At 38.8% G+C, this 16,442-nt stretch overlaps 3 protein-coding genes across 3 annotated transcripts; 1 reads left to right on the plus strand and 2 right to left on the minus strand.

The window, feature by feature from the left end:
* Positions 1–378: 378 nt before the first annotated feature.
* On the minus strand, positions 379–10,305 carry LOC6646504 (phosphatase Herzog). Its single transcript, XM_002069145.4, has 6 exons — positions 9,887–10,305; positions 9,507–9,643; positions 1,696–1,934; positions 1,444–1,625; positions 1,218–1,371; positions 379–771 (listed from the first exon to the last, which is right to left on the minus strand). Exons 2-6 carry the CDS (start codon positions 9,586–9,588, stop codon positions 451–453), a joined length of 978 nt encoding a protein of 325 aa, XP_002069181.1. The 5' UTR covers positions 9,589–9,643; positions 9,887–10,305; the 3' UTR covers positions 379–450.
* A 54-nt stretch (positions 10,306–10,359) lies between these two features.
* Positions 10,360–11,746, plus strand: LOC6646505 (28S ribosomal protein S31, mitochondrial). The gene is made up of 3 exons (XM_002069146.4): positions 10,360–10,435; positions 10,503–11,011; positions 11,074–11,746. Exons 1-3 carry the CDS (start codon positions 10,427–10,429, stop codon positions 11,708–11,710), a joined length of 1,155 nt encoding a protein of 384 aa, XP_002069182.1. The 5' UTR covers positions 10,360–10,426; the 3' UTR covers positions 11,711–11,746.
* Positions 11,747–11,876: 130 nt separating this feature from the next.
* LOC6646506 (E3 ubiquitin-protein ligase mind-bomb) lies at positions 11,877–16,381 on the minus strand. Its single transcript, XM_002069147.4, has 4 exons — positions 15,959–16,381; positions 14,159–15,424; positions 12,080–14,098; positions 11,877–12,017 (listed from the first exon to the last, which is right to left on the minus strand). The coding sequence occupies exons 1-4, from the start codon at positions 16,217–16,219 to the stop codon at positions 11,877–11,879; spliced, it is 3,687 nt and encodes a 1,228-aa protein (XP_002069183.1). The 5' UTR covers positions 16,220–16,381.
* Positions 16,382–16,442: the final 61 nt, after the last annotated feature.

The following is a 16,442-nucleotide window of genomic DNA, read 5'->3' on the forward strand; positions in this document are numbered from 1 at the left end:
AAAAAAAAAATAATAATAATAAAACTAAAATAAGAAGAAAAAAAAACATAATAATTATTGTATAGTTCTAAAAACTTAATGCTAAGCCTAAAAGGTGTCGATATATAGCAAAAAATTGTGCTGAGTTTGGAGCAACATTGGAAACCCAAACGGTCTCAGATGCTTTGTGTGTGTTGAGGTTAGTGGTGTAACCGGGGCGGGGGCGGGAGTGGGTAAGGGACATTAGGGAATTGAGGAGGGGGTACATGGGAGGTGTTGGTTTGTTTGTTTGCTTCGCTTTGCTTGGTCTCGTAATATGTGTAAACTTGTTAATTATGCTTATGGTTTTTCTTGTTTTCCTTCCTTTTCCTTTTTCATTCTCTTTTTCTGTTTTTTTTTCTTCCCCCATTTTTCTTTTTTTGTTTTTTGCTTTGATTTTTATATATTTATGAACATTAATTCCCACTGATGTTACGTCTTTTGTAGCAGCTCCGTCTGTGGGCTGGGCGGACTCGGACTGGGCTGTGACTGCATCATAGTTGGGGCAGACAGAGTGGTGGCCTGGGTAATAACTGTTGTGGCAGAGATGGTCGGTTGCTGCTGCGGTACCTGCTGCAGCTCTTGGGGATGTTGCTGTTGTTGCTGCTGCTGCTGCTGGGGATTGTTTAGCGGCTGATTTGAATTGCACAGCACCGAATAGACGGAATCAACTTTGCTTAGCTTCTCAAAGAGCGGTATCAGCTCACGTAATTCACAGTCTGTGACATCATCGAACCAGGATTTGACAGGAACCTGAAAGGAATGAAAAAGTAGTATACAAATATATTACACACAGCTTTGAACATATAGTAAATTCGCTGTTTGTGATGATTGGTGGTAGAAACCATCACAAACAGCGAATTTGTGTCATCTATGATAAATTTCAATAAAAATATGAATGCAAGTACTCAATTTATATAACGACATTGCTTATGCACTTTGAATGCAGTAGCGAATACCTCATCGAGACCTTACTAAATCAGCTTGGCGAACAAGGCACTATATTGATGTACATATGTATGTAATATATATGTACGTATCTATAGTGATAAATATATCTTTAACAATTTGAAAACAGTTAACAAGCTGCTCGAGATATCTCTCTAATTTCTTTGCAAAATATTCAAGAAGTCATGAGATGAGAAAATTTGTATTTGCTAATACTATTTACATGTACTGTTTTTGTTTCATAAACTTACTGCATTATCTGGATGAAAGATATAACTGGCCGGTGAATTATCAACAATGACAATTTTCTGCAGATCACGTCCCAGACGATTAAGATCTTTAATATAATTCCCCCTGTAGTAGACGCACGATTCCCTAAACAGTCTTGCACGAAACACATTCCATCTAAATCAAAATAGAATACAAAAATTATTAACAATCCTTTTATGATTATTTATATATATATATTCATCATACTTGTCCAGCAGATCGGCCACCGGATCTGCATATTTGGCTAGTGAGGCTGTAAATAAAACGCATTCATACAATTCACCCATCTTTTGTAGAAATTCATCTACATGTGGCCGCTTGAGGACATACACCTGATGTATGGTTCCATCAATTTCCACTGGTACTATAAAATCTGCATTGGGTATAGGCTGCATATGGGAGCAGGAGAAAAACGAAACAGATTGTAAGGTTCAATGGTTTAATAGTTTAAGTACTCACCTTAAAACTACTATGCACTAGGGTCTCATCCAAATCGATTACCATACACTTGCGATGGATATCGGAGAGCCTAACCTGAGGTAGTAAGTACCTTTGTTGGTCCGGTAAGGGTGGAGGTGTTGTGGAACCATCGATTTGTGTACCATTCTGTGAGGTTTTCGTTCGATTTCGTCGCCAACAGCATAATAATGATTGGAATAAACCGCGCTTTGGTTTCGGCTTAAGGCGTTCCACATCATCTAAATACAAATACATCGAAAATTAGCAATTTCTTTTTATGTGACTCTAAGAAGTGAAGCCAAGTGAATGAATAAAAACCCATGTCTGGTTGCTAATTGCCTAACCTGCGGAGCTTTGGATTCCGACAGCTGTACTCCACCCATTTAATGAGAATCAGAGCCATCGTATGTGGGCATACGAATATTTATTTATTTAACTTTTTTTCTACCCCTTTTAAAGATCGGGTTTCGCGTTGTGTATACTTTCCCGAAACTAGTCAAGTTTCAATCGATTTAATAGCTTTTCCAAAAGATATTTTCAATGGAAATCTGGCAACATTATAAAAATTTACTTGAAAATTCTGTTTACATGTTATTTTCTACAAAAGAAACATTAAACTTTACTAAAAATTTCAAAAAACATAATACTTTATATACAGAGTTCATGTTAATAGATGAAAATACCATTTGTAATACAAGTAAAGTAAATAGAAAGGCAACGAAATTTATAAATCCTTGCAGTTGCTGAATTCATGCTAAGTATTTTCAAAGTGGGTAAATACTTAGTAAATTTAAAAGTTAGCATGAGTTAACTAGATCCCATTAAAACAATCTTATCATAAACTCAATCCTCTGCCGATTGCTTCTATCAGAGAGCTACATGTATATGTACATATATGCATGTACATATGTACATATATAGTACCCATGTATGTATGTATAGGTGATATGCATATTCGTCTGATACGAGTGATTGTCAGTTCCTTTGCCGTAAATAAAGCCAAGTGCAAACTAAAAACCAATTTTGTTTATGTAGTTTCGAAAAGGCTATAAGTCATGCTCATCATGCTGATCGAGAATACATGTATTTGCATTTAGAAGTTGCTTTCTTTTATGGGTTGCAAGTTGCTGATTGAAATTTTTATACATTTATTTGTTTGTCGTTTTTTCAACGAAACCCCACTTAAATTCTCTCTCTTTCTCTCGCTCTCATTCTGTCTGCCTACACGCAAAAAAAAAAAAACATTTATGGGCTAAAAAATTGAATGAAATCACCAACAGATTCCCTGTTATATACAAATAAATGATTTTAAATGCATTCTCTATGTATTGAAATAACTTTTAAGCAATAAAAACTTATTCGGGTTCGAATTCTCTTGGATTATCTTTAGTCCCTGATATCAAAGCTATTATTCCATTAAATTAATATTCCAAGAATCTGTGGATAAAGTGAGAGCGCAGTATGTAGATGCCTCTTTCGCTATATGTTTAGGGTATCAATACAGCAACAACAAAAAAAAAAGCTTCAACTTGATTTTGCCTGAAGATCGCATACACACACACACACATCTATCTACATGTATGTATGTTTGTGTGTTTAAAAATATTTTTGTCCAAATATAGTGGTCTATTAAAAAAGTCTTATGACAATGTGATATGACGGATTGAGAACTGACAACGAGGTCGCTCGCTATAAATATAAATGTGTTCGTCATTGGTCACTAAAGTAAGAAGAAGAGAAGACCTACACACATCCCACCTCCACCGCCACCATCCACATCTCTAACGATAGGAAACCAGCTAATGGGCTTTTTGAAAATAGGACAAAAGCCTTGCCAACCCCGCAACCCATTACCATCTCCACCGTATCCCAAAATGTGCATAAATCAATCGACCTAAATATAGATGAGCCTATCATCAATCAGTAAAGAAAAGAATATAGCCATAGCCAATAGCCAAAGCCGAGCGTAGAGCTTCAACAAGTGAGGTAAAAAGTTTGCGCTAAAAAAAAAGAATCAAACGCCTGTTGAGTGTGTGTATGTGGTGTGTCTGTGTGTATATGTGTGTGGTGGAGAGTCAGCTTGAATTGATGCAGTGGGTGTACATTGTACAAGCCACTTTTACCCTTCTGCCTAATAAATACAAGAGACGAGACGAGACATGTAGGGCTTTCATTATGCTCATAAAATATTCAAGTGCAGCTTGCACTTTGCACAAAAGAGAGAATGAGAGAGATATAGAGAAAGCACCAGAAAAAAGGAAAAACAAACTAAACTTAGTTTCACTTGAGCTAACGGTTCAATGAACCGTCGTCGTCTTAACTGACTTGTTTAGCTCGAGGATTCTTTTTCGCATCTTACTCACTCTTTTCTCCGTCTCCGTCTCTCTCTCTCTCTCTCTATGTCTATCTCCCTCCCAATCTGTTTGTCTTTGTCCTTCTGTACCGCCATCTCACCACTTCTCTGTATTCTAAGCCATGTTTGTTTGACTGCTGGCGTTTCCTTTTGTTTTAATGCATTTACGGAAGGAAAGGAAGAGAGTGGCAGCAAAAACATTAGCCACGACCGCACCTTAAGTTTTAACTGAAAGGTCATCTAGGGACCTTCTTTCCAGCGAATCAGATAAACACACGCATATACACACACACATGAACACACACACGCATGCATTTACATTTCGTTATATGAATCTGTCTCTTTCACTCTCTTGCGCTATTGTTGCAAGCAATTATAGCTTTTTGCCATCGATTAAACGCATATGTATGCTAAATTTGTTTCAGGTCGCAGAAACACGACACGTTGCAAGAGATGGCAAGGGACAAGGGGGACAGGGACGCGTCGCGCCATTAGACCTAGTGCTAGAGGGGGACTGCAGTGTTTCGTGTCTAAGCGAAACAACTGAACCTCATTAACTATTAGTTTAACTCTTGACAATTTCCATAACTGTTTGTGAAATAGAAAAACTCTATATACAGGAATTGAGTGAAAAAAGCATTTTAGCTTGGATCTATTTTTATATTTACCCATATAAATATTTATTTATACTTCCGTACCAACCATCAAACAAGTGAAAAAGTTTGTGTTAGCAAATCAAAAAGCATACATATGTTACATTTTGAAGACCTTTCGACACCTTTCGAAAGATGGTCTCAAAAATCTTGTATTATTGTTTATTGTGTGAAAGAGTTCGCCTTTTTAAACATATTATATGTATGTATGTACATATATCTTTTAAGTATTCTATTGGATAATTGGTGACGATACTACAGGGTATGACATTAATTTCAAATAGAATCTTCTAACATTAATTATATGCAAATCCTTCTCCGCCAGACTGTTAAACAGCCTTACGCGTCAATATGAACTCAAAATATATTATAATATTCGCTCAACCGAAATGGCAATGAAAATTATGAAGATTTTCATTTGGTCTTTGTGTGTTTTTTTTGTTCCTCCTTTTCTTTCCTTTTATTTTTATTTCTCTTTTGACAAGGCCTCTCTGATAAATTCATTTAAAATAAGCAACCGAAAAAAGAAACATACAAACATCTATACTTTTAAAACCAGAGATTTGGTCAAAGATCAGTCATGCCAAAATTTGAATGCTCTTTTATTAGTCGTAGTTAAAGAAGCTCTAGATGACAACAGATTTTTATCAACGACATTCAATTTGGTAATCAACAGTTTAATGATTAGTCATTCCAAATCAAATCATTGATCGTTTTTGAGTGGCGGCATCAGATCGATCAACCCGATCATAGCGCACCTGGAAAGAAAACTATGTAACAATATGCCTTAAACTTGTTTTTCGATTGATCACTTTTATGGGTAATTGAATGATATAACGTTGTGTTAAAAAATAGATTCATATATAAACATTTGTAAGTTGGGGAATTACTTTACATTTCTAATATCAATAAAGCCTTACTGAATAAAATTCAAGCTTCATTTCTAATATATGCATTTTTATTTGTATTTTTATTAAAGATGGAAATTTATTAGTTCTAAAGGTTTCCTTGATAGTATCCAAGATCTAGGTATTTGATAATCTTTGCTGTGAATAATATAAGAATTTATATAATGGATAGGATCGTTGTAAACCTGTACATTTTCCTTGCCTTTGAAATAACTACTACACATGCATACACACATATGTGTTTAATAATAGAAAAAGAAACACATAACTGCCCGCACCCGAAACATTTCATTTCAACTTATCTAATCAGAGGGTAACAGAACAAAAATGTTTGTTATCTGCTTAATATGATATCATTCAATGAAATACACTTCCACCATTGACCTTCAGCATATTTCTTTGGCTAAACTTGAAATTGTGTAGAATTTGACACGGTGTGAGACAAGTGTTGCAAAGAGGGGTGACACCCTCTAACCAACAATTGCATTCCCTGCCCACGACCAGACACTTACACCCACACACACACACCCGCACACACACAAGGGCAAATACGGACACTGAACTTTCCGGTTTGAAATCTTTAAAATCTTATCCGGTTGACCTGTATGAGTGTCGAAATTGGATTAAATAACATATTTTTTTTAACTTAAAGTTAAGCATTTGATCTTTGATATCTCTATGCATACTAGTGTAGTTATTGTGTGTCTACTATTCATCTATTTTTACAATACAAAAATAAAAACTAAAAAAAAATTTGTAAAAGCAATACACGGTTGCCGATTTTAAGATACTCTTTACCCATAAATATACAACATGTCCCTTAAACAGTACAAAAACAGATGATCGTTAATACTTGTTCAAAATTATTAATAATTATAAACAAAAAATATCGAAGAAGGCTGTGCCGAAGTTTATATACCCTTGCACTCCTTGGCCATAATATTTTTACATGTTCCAAACTCTTTTTCTGTATCATCAATTCATCAATGCACGGACTAAAACCTTCCAAATATCATTTCCATTTCTTTTTCTTCCCCACGCTGCATGCTGCGATTGGCACGCATACACATACAGTTTACGTAGCGTTGCGTCTGTGTGTGTATGCGTGTGCTCAGCTGCTCTGTGGATTACAAGCAATGACGTAGTAGAACCGATTTATATTGACTGTAACTTGTGTTATATTTATCCGATCTGATTAAAATTTCGGGATCTGATGTTCTATATCCAAAACTATTATATTCGTAAATTTCATGGGGATACTCCAATTTTTGATGAAAATGTTTCCTTTACAGCTATATGATATAGTGGTCCGATCCTGACAATTTTCATACTTTATCTGCTCCGGGCTATAAGTAGCTCAAATATCAAGTTTCATCCCGATAGCTCCTAAGATGGCGGCGTGAAGTTGATTTGCACAGACGGACGGACGGACATAGCTATATCGACTCAGCTTCGCATGCTGATCAAGAATATATATACTTTATGGGGTCGGAAACGTCTCCTTCTGTCCGTTACAAACATCTGACCAATTTTATAATACTCTCTGAAAGGGTATAAATAAACAACTTTTATTTAAGTCTTTAATTACCCTGCAATACATATATGTACGTAGATATAAATGTACATGAAAGCATAATTGCATTTAAGACTCTAATGGAACTAGTTTTCACTTCAGTTTAGATGTGGAGACGCGCTTTGGGCCCCTCCTTAACAGACAATTCTATTTCGATATATACATACATACATACATCGCTCTCTAACTGTAAATAATTGCCAATCATAAAAAAAAGAAGAAACAACAAAAACAAAATCATTGGCAAACAATATTTTTTGTGTTTACTTTTTGCCCACATTTTATGTTTCTTTTTTTTTTTTGCTGCTTTATTTTTAGATCTGAATTATATAATAAACATTTTCTTTTTTTGCTGTTGGAAAAAGCATAAAATGAAAATGCCTGTGCGTGAGTAATTTTTGTTATAAAGAGGCCTTCAAAATAAACTTTTAAGATCATATAAAAATCTGCTAAAACAGAAAGAAATGAGATACTAGGCAAACAAAAAAAAATAGCGTTTGTGTCCATAAAAAATAAAAACTGAATCTTTGCTATATACATACATGCTGTATATATTTAAATAGCTTAGAGTGGACAATCAGCCACTTGTGCAAAATGAATTTAAACTATTTGTAAAGTTTTTCTTTCTGCCACAAAAAATAATTGGTGAAATCCAAAATATTATATGTATTATTTTTGAACTAAGCTTTTAATGCAGCTTCCTTCAATGATTTAGATTTTAAAATTTCGTTGAGTTTCTCCACCCTAAAGAGAGATAAAAGGCAGCGAGGCAACGACGGCGGCGGCGACACCCACTCTGATGAAGTGAATGTTGAAGCTAAGTAGAGGCGCCCCGACTAGCAGGCTCTCTGCATACACCATCGCGTTACATATGTATGTATCTAACGGTATATTCTAAAGATATACACTATATTTTATAGAAATTTGTATAGGATGAACGATAGTGAACACCTTTTAATTGAGATTTTTTATTTTTTTTTGTAATTGTAATTTTAATCTGTAGGTGATGTGTAGGGTATCTACGTATCTATATATTCATATATGTGTCTATATGTATGTACATTCATACATATATAAAAAAAACACACATTTCAACTGTTGCTGCTGCCGGGGTTTTGCGCGCTGTTTTTCAGTTTTTTTTTTTGCTCTCTCTCTCTATCTCTCTCTCTTTACACCCACACTGTTGGCTGAAACGTACACGAACACACGCATGTTGTTGTAAAAAGAATAAATTTATACAAAAAATGTTTATTATTGAAGTACGCAAAAATCGGAGAAAAATCGAATCATTTAAAATTATTAAACTTTTTTGTCTTATTTACGACAAAGTGGCAGCCCTGTTTGTCGATCAAAGCAAAACGTCGATGCAAACTTATTAAGCAAGCAACGAGAGACGTTAATTAACACCTAACCGCAAATACATATAAATATATGCATATGTATGTATGTGTGTACATTTATATATATTTTTTATGTATGATGTATAGCGACTGGGGAGATTAGATTAAATTTTGTTATTACTTAAAGGCGTTCAAGACAATATTCTTGATTTACCTAAAGCCCCACCCCGCTTAAAACAATAGTTAAGCTATGCTCCCTTCCTCTTCGAGAAAGATTCTCTCTCTTCTCGTGACTGTCGTATTCTCTCACTCTCTTCATTCATTAACCTTTAAGCTACAGTTTTGTTTGTTTGAGAAAAAAAGTGTAAAAAAACGAGTTGTGCTTGCGAACCGGTTTACATTATACATTTTTTTTTCCTTTTTTGCGCTATGCAATTTAATTGTTAGTTTTCCATTGTTAGAGAACATAGAAAGGCGTTTAAAACTTGAGTGACGTCACATACAAACACCGACGCTCACACTCAGTCACACAACACACACACACACATACACCATAGAGACGTCATCAATTTGTGACAGGTGGGAGACGATGGAGGTGGACGAGGGCAATAACGAAGTAGGGTTGCAACTGCGTCGCAAAAAATTCGATAACTGAAGCTAGCAAGTGGTTAGAAAAGCCAGAAAGAGAGAGAGAGAGAGATGTAAAGAGGGCAAAGGAGAATGGAGCGATATTTGTAAGGTCAGAGGGGTTTGAAACAGTAGGTAGGTGCAAACTTCTTTGACACTTGTCCTTTAAGGCAAAATATCGTCTTTGTTGTGACGCCTGCGATTGCTATTGTTGTGGTCGATGACTCATTTGAGTACTTTCTTTCTTATTTTAATCCTTTGCCCCTGTCTTTTATTCCTAGTTATTTGTGATGGCATGTTTTTTGTCGTATTTGATATATTTATTTGAATTTTTTGCTTTCCATGTTTTGGTCTCACCTTTGTCATTGGGATAGCTGGGATAAACATTCAATTGTTCATCATCGCGGGAAACTTGTGTGATTATTGATGTGGCATCCATTTGAAGCACACAAAATAACGTTGATATTATGTTGGGATGGATGATAATGGAAAGGCTAATTAGGAAAAAAAAAATTGGTCAAAATCACAGAATTTTTATGTATTTAAATATATATTTTTTAAAATATTTGTTTGATTTTCATTTTGCACATTGCTATTGGTCCCAGACGCAGCAGACAGTGGAATTTGTACAATTACGCTTTGGTCGCCTCATTCGCTTCGAACGCAGACTGAATGCAAATGTTTTGCTTTTCCTCGTCTCACTCCCTCTGTCTCTTTTACTTTTCCGAGATATTCACCTTTTGAAAATGCACTTTCGCCTACAAAAACAACACTCTTTGTCGGTTAATTTTATTCTCGTTTCGTTTTTCTTTTTGTTGTTGCTTTTAGATTACACTTTCTTTTATTTCGTTCATTCTTTTTGTGATTCTTCTTCGCGTCTTATTTTCGCAGATTCTTTGGCGTTTTATTTATAAATGGACACACACACACACACGCACGCACACACACACACACACACTTGCAGACACCACAAACACTTCTGTTGCTTCGCTTTCTTTCGTATATCTTTTTTTGCGTTTGTTACTCAAACAAATTTTAAAAATATTATTCTGCTATTATAGTGTTTTTGTTCAAATAATTGAATTGAATTCAATTTTAATTAATAATAAATTCGCGGAAAACCAGACGCGTGACAACGAACGTTGAGAAAATTAACAAGACTAATTCGATAGGCAGTGGACGGACAATCAACATTGTCTATCGATGCAGAATTGGAGATGGGTGTTGTGTTTATCGATTGTAGGACCGGCGTGACATAACTCGAGTTTAGCTTAAAAATGTTGAAGGTAAATAAAATTGGTGCAAATAACTTTTTAATTTTGAATTAAACATAATACAATATGTTTCATACAGGTCTCAACCCAATTGGTGACCACTGTTCGCAGTCAATTGCTACGTATTGCTCCCATTCAAAACGCGCGTGTTGGGTACCTGTCTTCACAGGCTAAAGATGACGATGGTTCCTCTTCTTCTGATGACGAAAAGTCTATTCAGAAAAAGTCAGGACCACAACCAGTAGAGACTGCAGCCCAGCGTCTAAACCGATTGTTGGGTAGTATGGCTACAGACCAATATCAAATTTCTCCCTCGGATTTTCCACATCCGGGTGACGCAAGTCGTCATCGACGTGAAGCGCTCAAACAAGAGGCAGCCTCAAAGGATGTTCTGACAGCAGCAAAAAACATTGCCAGTATGTTGGGAACTAGCGAGAGTGAAAAAAGGCAAACCGAATCGGAACTGTTGTCTAAATTGCTAGGCAAAAGTACAGCCGAAACAGAGACAAACAAACAAAGCAAGGGGACTGAAGATGCTGGTCACACGGAAAGTATACCGAATACAACGGATAAAGAGCTTAATTTAAGGTACGGTTTCTTGCGCTAATTATATTGTAAATTAATCTTGAATCTCATCATTTTTATCTCAGTGAATTAATTGTGGGCATGAAAATTGATCGACGCCAGCAGCCACCAGGACCGGAGCAAACCCGTGGCGACTATGTGCGTCGTACTTTGGCTTCACGATCAAGGCCCATGCATTCTGATCGTCCAGCTCGTCTTCCACAGCAAAGAAAACGCGAGGCTGAATCCTTCACCGGCAGTGTCAATCTTCATGGCGGTGAGCCTTTAGGCATATTTAAGAAAGCAGCTACAAAGTCCTCCGCTCCAGACCTCCTTCAAACTTGGGAACACCTCAGTCAACATGAATTGAGCCTACATGCTAGCCATCCACCTGCTAATCATTTTGAGCAACTTGCTCAATGGACGGAGCAAGGTAAAGTTTGGCGTTTCCCAATCGACAACGAGCAAGATATGATTGAGGAGAGCATTGTGGATTTTTCCGAGCATATATTTTTGGATCAGCATTTAGAGCCGTGGTGTCCCAGTCGTGGACCCATCCGCCATTTTATGGAGCTGGTGTGTGTAGGTCTCTCCAAGAATCCGCATGTCTCAGCTCAGGAGAAGAAAGAGCATATCCTTTGGTTCCGAGACTATTTCGAGGCTAAAAAGGATTTGCTTAGAGATTTGATCGAAGTAAAAAACACTAAGAGCCTATCTGTTTAAGTTAATTCTTGGAAAATATATTTTAAAACCAATATATATATATGTGTGTATATATATTATATGATATATGTTATACAAAATTAATTGTACGCATACTGTTTTTTACTCAATCCTTGCCAGCTCCTATTAAAATGTGATTATGACCGTGAATACGCAGGGAATGTAATTAAAAGAGAAGTATACGTTTTTCCACGGTCTTTCTACAGATTGGACAGCCCTCGATTTGATCTCCGCACATTTGACATGTGCCATGACCACACAGAAATACCATATTCTTGATGCGATCAAAGCAAACGGGACACATAGTCTGAAAAGAGGGAGGGGATTCGCAAACAATTTACTTTACACTTTTCATTGTCTTGCACTCACCTGCTCTTTGATATCCTGCAATTGTTGCTTTAATTTTTGAACATCATCCATTTGGAAATTGTTCACATTCGAGGGGGCCACCATACCCGAGCTGGAGGATATTTTCGAGGATGTTGAGGCGGATGCGGCCAGTAAATTGTTTTGACTGTTCAATTGCTGTTGCCCGGCCACAGGAGTGACAACTGTGTTATTCATTGCCACACTGTGTCCAGAGGGGTTGACACCTACAGATCCTCCTGCGCCAGCAGCACTACTAACAGCATTAACTGGCATCGGAGCTTCTAAATCGGCCGCTGTTGGTTGAAGTAAAGGCATTTGTAAGCCGGTTACCTTTTCGGGGCTACCCAATCCACCGCAGCAAAGGGAATATGGGAGCATTTCATCGATTTGTGTTCGACAAAGAACGCATTTCTTCATTAGGGCACTACAGTGCTCACAGGCCACCATGTGACCACAAGGTCGGAAGAAAACAGCCGCCCTACGGTCCGAGCAAACAAGACACTCATCGATTTTCTCACGGGAACAAACCGTACCGCGGCAAATAAGGCATTTCTTAACTCTTGGGGCGCAGGTCTCACAACAGCTGACATGACCGCAGGGCTTAAAAACCGTATCTCGTTTGGCATCCGAGCAGACAAGACATTCCTCCAAATTCGAAGATGAGGATTTATTGTGACTGCTGCTGGTTATTCCATTCAATGATTGAGACATTTCAGCTAAAGCAAAAGACGAGGCCGAAGAGTTCGATGGCGAAGAATTGGAGGCGGCCACTTGGGAGAGGGGCATTTGTGCTGATGACGACTGAGGTACAGTCGCAGTTCCCGGTCCTGTTCCCACCACACCAGAAGCCGTTCTTTGTCTGGCATTCTGACTTGTTCCCGCCACATTGCCTGGCAGCTCGGAGTCATCAGTTTTACGCTCATTGTAACACTTTACCAAAGTCTTGCAAAGATTTGGGTCCGGACACAAGTCCAATGGAGTTTGCAATTTTCGATTCTTTAGGGTCAGTTCCGCTCCATTGGCAGCCAGGAAGCAGGCTATAGAGGCGGATGCCTTTTTATTGTTCGCATTTCGTAGACCCATTAAAAGTTTACCAAAACCTTCAACATCTTGAAGCTGTTTCAGCTGTGATAATGTATGATGACGCAATGCCTCGTGAAGGGGTGTGTCCCCATCTTTATCGGGTATATTTAAGTCGGCACCATCTTGCACCAAGAGCTTAACGATCTGCACATGCTGCCGTTCGACCGCTAAATGGAGGGCAGTCTGGAGATTCACATTCTGTCGATCCATATTGGCCTTGCCCATGTGGACCAAAAGTTCGGCTATTTCCACATGATTATTAAGAGCAGCCAAATGGAGGGCCGTATACCCATCATCCTTTTTCTCTTCAACAATCCAGGGACGATTCGTTTTAGTTAGCAAAATACTCATGGCACTGGGATTACCCTTGAGAGCGGCATGATGTAGAGCATTAAAACCATTATTATTGTTCAAAGTGATATCAGCGCCAAAATCAAGGAGGAGAGACAACATTTCGTTGTGTTCTTTAGAGATGGCGTCATGCAATGGAGTGTCGCCTTCCGAATCCTGTAAACTGGGATGACAGCCGAGAGTTAATAGCGTTTTGACCACCTTGAGATGTCCCTTATTAACGGCTATGTGAAGAGAGGTCTGTCTTCGCTTGTTTCTAGCATTTAGATCTGCCCCAGCCTTGGCAAGTATCTCTATAACAGCTGCCTCATCCCCGAATGCGGCATGATGGACAGCACGGTCACCGTCTTTATCCTCAATTTCCACATCAACCGAATGACGCAATAACACCTGAATGACCTCGATATGACCATTTTGGCTAGCTGCCTGAAGTGCTGTGTGACCAGCAAAAACTCCATTTACATTGACATCAGGAGAGCCGCCAGAAGAGGGTGATGCAGCGGCTGCTGCAGCCGCACTAGAAGTCGAGGCACCGCCTGAAACTGCTCCACTTGCACTACCAGCCAAATATTCTTCACAACGTGTCTGATAATTGAGTAGAAATGTTACATAATGGATAATTTGTTAGTAAAATTGGTTGCTTACCGCAAAACCATTGGCTGCAGCCTTGACAAACTCTTCGGTAGCATCCCCAGACACATTCGGCTCGAAGAGCTTCTTCAATATGGCTGATAGACGCTCACCACTTGGGATCACTGGCGGACAATTAGCGGAGCCATCTTGACCAGCAGTTGCACCAGTTGCCGATGCCGACGAAGCCACTTTACAGACGGCCAATGGATTGTAGGTCCAAGACGTGTTACCGACCTCCACTTTGAGATCATTATCATGATAAACCTGTTGTACACGCCCGATCTTGCCCAAAGTTAATTGCATGGCATCTGCCCATTCGCCATGGCCGCGTTGCAGCATTTTAATGCTTTCCACATCAGAGCAAATCTTAACAATGTCACCAACTTGGAATTCGGGTGGCGGTGCTGCTGTGGTCGGTGATGACACCTTAGTAAGGACTGCTGGATTGAATGTCCATCGGTTGCCTGAATTATAGGCTACAACAATGTCATGATCCTCGTCGATGCCCACAACCATTCCAGAATTGCTCAGACATTCGAACATACCATCTGTCCAACCACCATGACCATGCTGTAGCGATTGAACGATTTCCAGATCCAAATCGACAGTGACCTTGTCACCAATTTGGAATCCATGTGGTCCTTTGCCCGGTCCATTCTCACCTAGTAGTGGCAAATGATCGCGATATACATTGCTACCCTTGGCATCGTTAACAACTTTAAGGTCGGCCATGCCTTCAAAGCCCACGCGATATAAATTCTTTGAACCATTGTCCCAGATAACATAGGCCGCGGATCTGGGTGATGCCGACGACCAATCCTGTATTTCATTGACTTTCCCGCGACGGCCAACACCACCATCCTGGTCCTCCCATTGCCAGTCTACGCCACGCACTACACGTGCTCCTGGGAAAATGCCTCTGGCCAGGACTTTCTTAGACTTTCGACGGGGCTCCAACATGGTACGCTCGCCACCAGGAGTTGAAATGCGATAGAATCGATGACGTAAATGATGCTTATCCCCGTGATAGCAAATCGAGCACAAATCATAGTTAATACATTCGGCACACTTCCAGCGTATGCCAAAGATCGGTTGTTGACGGCAAGTATCGCACATGGTACCCTCATGCTTTACACCAGTCGGAGCACTATCCAAAATACGTAAATCATAGGCTCCTGCGCATCGATAATTTGCAGCTGTGCCATTGTCCCAAACAACTACCACTTCTTCTGCGGATTCGAAATTGCGCACAGTGCCCACATGGCCTTCGCCCCCATCCTGAAGTGGAGTGGAGAAAGAGATAACAAAAGATTAGTTTGCTTGAGGATTGTAGATGACTACACAGAATACCGCACAAGTATTAAAATCCGAAAGTTGTAGACGAAACGCATTTCTTCGAATAATTTTCATATGTACGTAATAATAGGTCTGGGGAAATTTTTGTTTTTGTTCTGGGCAATCAAAACAAAAATCTCATCATTGCACTGTAGGTCAAGGGTGTGCGCCAATAAAGGCGTGAAGTGTATGGAAGAAATTGCAAACACTGTTTGAAGATAATAAAACAAACCTTTGGACATAAATTAAGGGCTGGTGTGTATAATTTTCAACTCCTTGGTGTAGTGTCTCAAGATACATTTTTTTTCTTCAAAATTAGTGGTCAATTAAATTTTGTCATTGTATTCTTTTATTCGAACCACTGTATTGATATTTTATTGGCCTCATCAATTGACATCGACAAGGCGAGCAATAGCAAGTTTATTTCTTCTTTTGTTGACCTCTTGACACTCTGGATTTGTCACACTTTCAATTCACCTGTTTGTTCCACTTCCAGTCCGGTCCTCGTATGACTCTTGCCCCTACACCTTCCATGGAGAAGCGTCTGGCCACAGCAGAGGCGGATCCTCCACCACCACTTCCAGCTGCAGTTGTGCTGCCAGTCGTACCGCCACCAGTAACTACCACACCCACACTTGCAGCTGTTGCCGCCGTGGAGGAATTCCCTCCGCCTCCCCCTCCTGCACCATTGGCATTTGTCGAGTCCTTAGCCGCTGTTAAAGTGGCCGCACAAGACATTTCAAGTGTCAAGATGTTGCAGAAGTTGGACTCCTACGATTTAAACAAAAATTGCGTTTCTTTATTGCACAACAAAATGATGATTACAAAAAAAAAAAAGAAAACACAACAAATAACTATTTTAGCGTTGCGATTGGAAGTTAGAGTTGGCAGCAGTGTTGCAAAGCCGATAAACACAGCGATATAATAAAATATATCGATAGGCGTTGACAACTGACGGTTC

Source organism: Drosophila willistoni, assembly GCF_018902025.1.
Source record: "Drosophila willistoni isolate 14030-0811.24 chromosome XR unlocalized genomic scaffold, UCI_dwil_1.1 Seg143, whole genome shotgun sequence".
Lineage (NCBI taxonomy): Eukaryota > Metazoa > Arthropoda > Insecta > Diptera > Drosophilidae > Drosophila > Drosophila willistoni.

Bases quoted from the DNA above. Each gene is read 5' to 3' on its own strand.
- LOC6646506 (XM_002069147.4), bottom strand. From the start codon at position 16,219: ATGTCTTGTGCGGCCACTTTAACAGCGGCTAAGGACTCGACAAATGCC. The intron at 14,099-14,158 runs GTAAGCAACCAA...CTCAATTATCAG, and splicing joins CTGCAGCCAATGGTTTTGCG to ACACGTTGTGAAGAATATTT. The intron at 12,018-12,079 runs GTGAGTGCAAGA...CCCTCTTTTCAG, and splicing joins TGCAGGATATCAAAGAGCAG to ACTATGTGTCCCGTTTGCTT.
- LOC6646505 (XM_002069146.4), top strand. The intron at 11,012-11,073 runs GTACGGTTTCTT...TTTTTATCTCAG, and splicing joins GATAAAGAGCTTAATTTAAG to TGAATTAATTGTGGGCATGA.
- LOC6646504 (XM_002069145.4), bottom strand. From the start codon at position 9,588: ATGGATGCCACATCAATAATCACACAAGTTTCCCGCGATGATGAACAA. The intron at 1,372-1,443 runs GTATGATGAATA...ATTTTGATTTAG, and splicing joins GTGGCCGATCTGCTGGACAA to ATGGAATGTGTTTCGTGCAA. The intron at 772-1,217 runs GTAAGTTTATGA...CATTCCTTTCAG, and splicing joins TCTTTCATCCAGATAATGCA to GTTCCTGTCAAATCCTGGTT.